Genomic DNA, 3494 nt, shown 5'->3' on the forward strand with positions numbered 1-3494 from the left:
AGTTTACGGACATGTTCTAAAACCTAGATTGAAGTATTTTATAGAAGTGAATACTAACGTCTTTATATAAACAATACTCCCAAAATAATATGTAAAATTTCTATAATCCACATCCATTATTGATTATACTACTAACTACCCTTAGGGCAATAATTATTGCATGCGGTGGATGGGGATGCGGGAATATTTTGAATTATTTCCTCTGCATCACTTAACCTTTGCTTAGAACTTCTTAATTTAGAGAAACTATGTTTTGTTTGGTCAGCTCTAGTTGAATGAGGTCTATCGATTTCGAATAAAAATATTTGTGTAATATTATGAAGATAAGGGTTATAGTCAAAATAATATAATAATTTGACGGTGTAAGCGGCGTCCAGACGGCTGTGTCAAAGAGATCGCCCTATGCCTATTTTGAAATTTCCAAGGAAAAACCTGTGGTGTTAATTACATGTTTAGACTGATATAAGATATTAATCCAAACACCTCTTTTATTTGAAATTTGAAGTAAAACAAATCTAGTTGAAGACAAATGGCATCTATTTAATTTTCACATGTTTTAAAAAATAGTTAAAATATTTTATATTTTAACTATTTTTTAACATTTAATATAAATAATATACAAAACAAACAATTGGACAATGTTTTATGTGTGAACTTAAATACTATAAAAAATTTAAGCAAGTGCTCTAGCTGGTGGGACATGACTATAATAATGTGTTATAACACAAACTACAAACTTTAATAAAATTATTAAGTAAAATTCATTAATTATAAAATGTAAAAAAATCAGAACTTTGATATCACAAATTAATTATTATCCTTAAAATTAAGTACTCAATTTAAAAATGATTTTTGTTAAATTGTTTAAAAAACTCAAATACCAAGTCTATAAATTCAAATATAAAAAACAAATTGTTTTATTTACAATGTTTGAATACCTTCATACTCCTTTCGATCTTATACTATATGCCCTCAAGCAAAACTTACTTAAATAACATGAGATTCTTTGAGAAAGTTTCAGAGATATTAGCTGAGATTCATTTGTTCTTAATCCATTGCTGTAACAGTTGTGATCATTTGCATTTGGGAAGTCGGGTAATGCTTCTGTACAAAAATGTGGATAGTAGGTATATTCATTTTTTATTTCCATATAATGATATTTCACAGAAACATTCATTACTTTATTATGTAATGAACATGGTGAAACTAAATAAAGTCTATATTTTCTGTTATGTTTATGCAAACGCATCTCAGCAATGGTCAAACTGTCATCCACTACAGTAAATAATTCTTCCATTGGCATTGAACCAAATTTATGCAAAAATGTGCTAGGGGCGACTTTATACCTTTTGTTTGTTGTTTTATCAATCCACAGACGTGTAGTGCTTTCTAGTTGCAATAGATATGTTGGTATACTATAACTGTGGGTTGTTATTACATGCACATGGGTTCCATAATTTCCTTTGATTTCATAAAAGAGGTTATTTACAAATGGATAAATACCACCTTGATGTATGAAACCAAAAAATACAGTAAAAATTATATTAAGAGTATACCAGACGGATAAAAAAAATTTCTTCATCTTCTTTACATTTTGTGTGTCCTCATCATTGGCATGTAACATATTAGCATAGAGATACACAAGTGGAACGAGCAATGGTATAATGAACCGTGCTTCTTGATGTGGAAACAATGATAGCAGACCTAATGGAATTATCACTGAGAGCAACATTAAGCCTCGGATACTTTGTCTTCTCGGCATTTTACTGTACATCCCGCAGATGAATCTGAAATGATAGAAGTAACATTGTCTACTCTTAGTAAACAGATTTAAGTATGAATTGTCTGCATTAAAGAGTTGCTTTAAATATTACCTGTAACAGTTGACTAGTACTGTGTATAATGCTATGAAACCCAAAACATTAAATAGTAAGGGCACATTGACAGCAATATGCAGCCACCGAGGATGTAGTCCATGTTTTGTCAGATTACTTGGATCAGCATTATATCTCAAGAAATTCAATGGTGTCACAATCCAATTGTTCCAACTTATTTCTAAGGATTCTATATCCGCCATTGTGATATACCCATAGTATCCAGAGTCAATGATAATCAGTAATAATAGCATGGGTATTGCACAGATTTTTAATATGAATATTCTTATATGGAAGTCAACAAATCCTACAACTTGTGTCCCTAAACCTCTATGAAGCCAGAAGAATATAGGCACAAAAGCAAACCCAATAAATGTAGGACGATTAAATGTACCAACAACAACTATAGATGCAATTACAAATACATAATTGAGTGAATGTTGTGGTATATGACTCTGTAACTTATTTATCCTCACTCTCTCAGCTGGTGTTAAAGCTTGCTTGTACCTTTCATCTAGAAACTGTTTATGATAAATAATCTTATCAGACTTCAACATACAATCACCTACTAAATAAAGTAGTAAAGAAAAGAATATCATTTCAAAGTTATTTGAAAAACTTCTAGTGCCATAGACAAGAACTACATATGAGCTTGCAAATATTTTTAATCGGTTTCTAAAATTTTGACCATACAGCACACACAGTTTGTAGAGACAATAGTCATTTATTAATGATAAAGCACAAATAAATAGTCTTGGAATAACAAGCAAAAAGTAAGGAGTTTTAAGATCAACTTGAAAGTGGCTTTTCATAAATGGATTAAGAATTCTTATAAGATTTAGTGGTGGGCTGAGGACTAGTTTAGGCACAAATATGTTTCTTATTGGAAATTTTGGATCAAACTCCCAAGTTCTTGATATTTCTATGTCAAAAACATCACCTAAAAAATTTGTATGATTATTTATAATGAACTTATTCATAAATTATGGCAGTAACATCACAATGTAGAAAAATTAGTACCAGCAATTACTTCAACATTTTGAAAATATTCATCGGGATGTATGTAACCGGATTGTGGCCACAATGTGAGAGCAAATCGTAATATAACAAGAATCCAGTATGTAAAAGGCAACTGGACACCATTCTTGAAAGTAATCGCTTTAAAAATATTTGTTTTCAAAAACATTGTTTTTAAGTTTTAATCTGTTTGAAACATTGTATTTTTAAAACAGAATCAAACCTATATTATTTCTTTCACATGATTTTTCTGTGTCTGTATAGTACACTGAACATTTTAGTAGTTATTTCAATTATTTCATGAGGGTGTACATTTAAATTGCACCTAATAAGGCTAAAATCTTGCTAAAATCTAAATCTAATATATAAAGCTTCCGTCAACCGTCGTCCGTCACCAGAAAAACGGACACAGAGTACAGACCACAGACTCTGTTTCTACTTTTTGGTTTCTGTGCCTGTCCACACTCCACAGAACACTTACTTTTCTGTCAAAGAGAATCATACCACTATATTCAGCTTCTGTCTTCAAAATCGTCAAAATTGAAAGCTCAAAATAATTTGGCAAGAAACACTGGGCAAGCAAGTACTTACATCCTCTTTGTG

General features: G+C 30.6%; 1 protein-coding gene across 1 annotated transcript; it reads right to left on the minus strand.

Moving 5' to 3' along the window:
- Window positions 1-519: 519 nt before the first annotated feature.
- On the minus strand, window positions 520-3289 carry LOC126968856 (GPI mannosyltransferase 4). The gene is made up of 3 exons (XM_050813997.1): window positions 2895-3289; window positions 1875-2814; window positions 520-1787 (listed from the first exon to the last, which is right to left on the minus strand). Exons 1-3 carry the CDS (start codon window positions 3058-3060, stop codon window positions 941-943), a joined length of 1953 nt encoding a protein of 650 aa, XP_050669954.1. The 5' UTR covers window positions 3061-3289; the 3' UTR covers window positions 520-940.
- Window positions 3290-3494: the final 205 nt, after the last annotated feature.

Source organism: Leptidea sinapis, chromosome 16, assembly GCF_905404315.1.
Source record: "Leptidea sinapis chromosome 16, ilLepSina1.1, whole genome shotgun sequence".
Taxonomy (NCBI): domain Eukaryota; kingdom Metazoa; phylum Arthropoda; class Insecta; order Lepidoptera; family Pieridae; genus Leptidea; species Leptidea sinapis.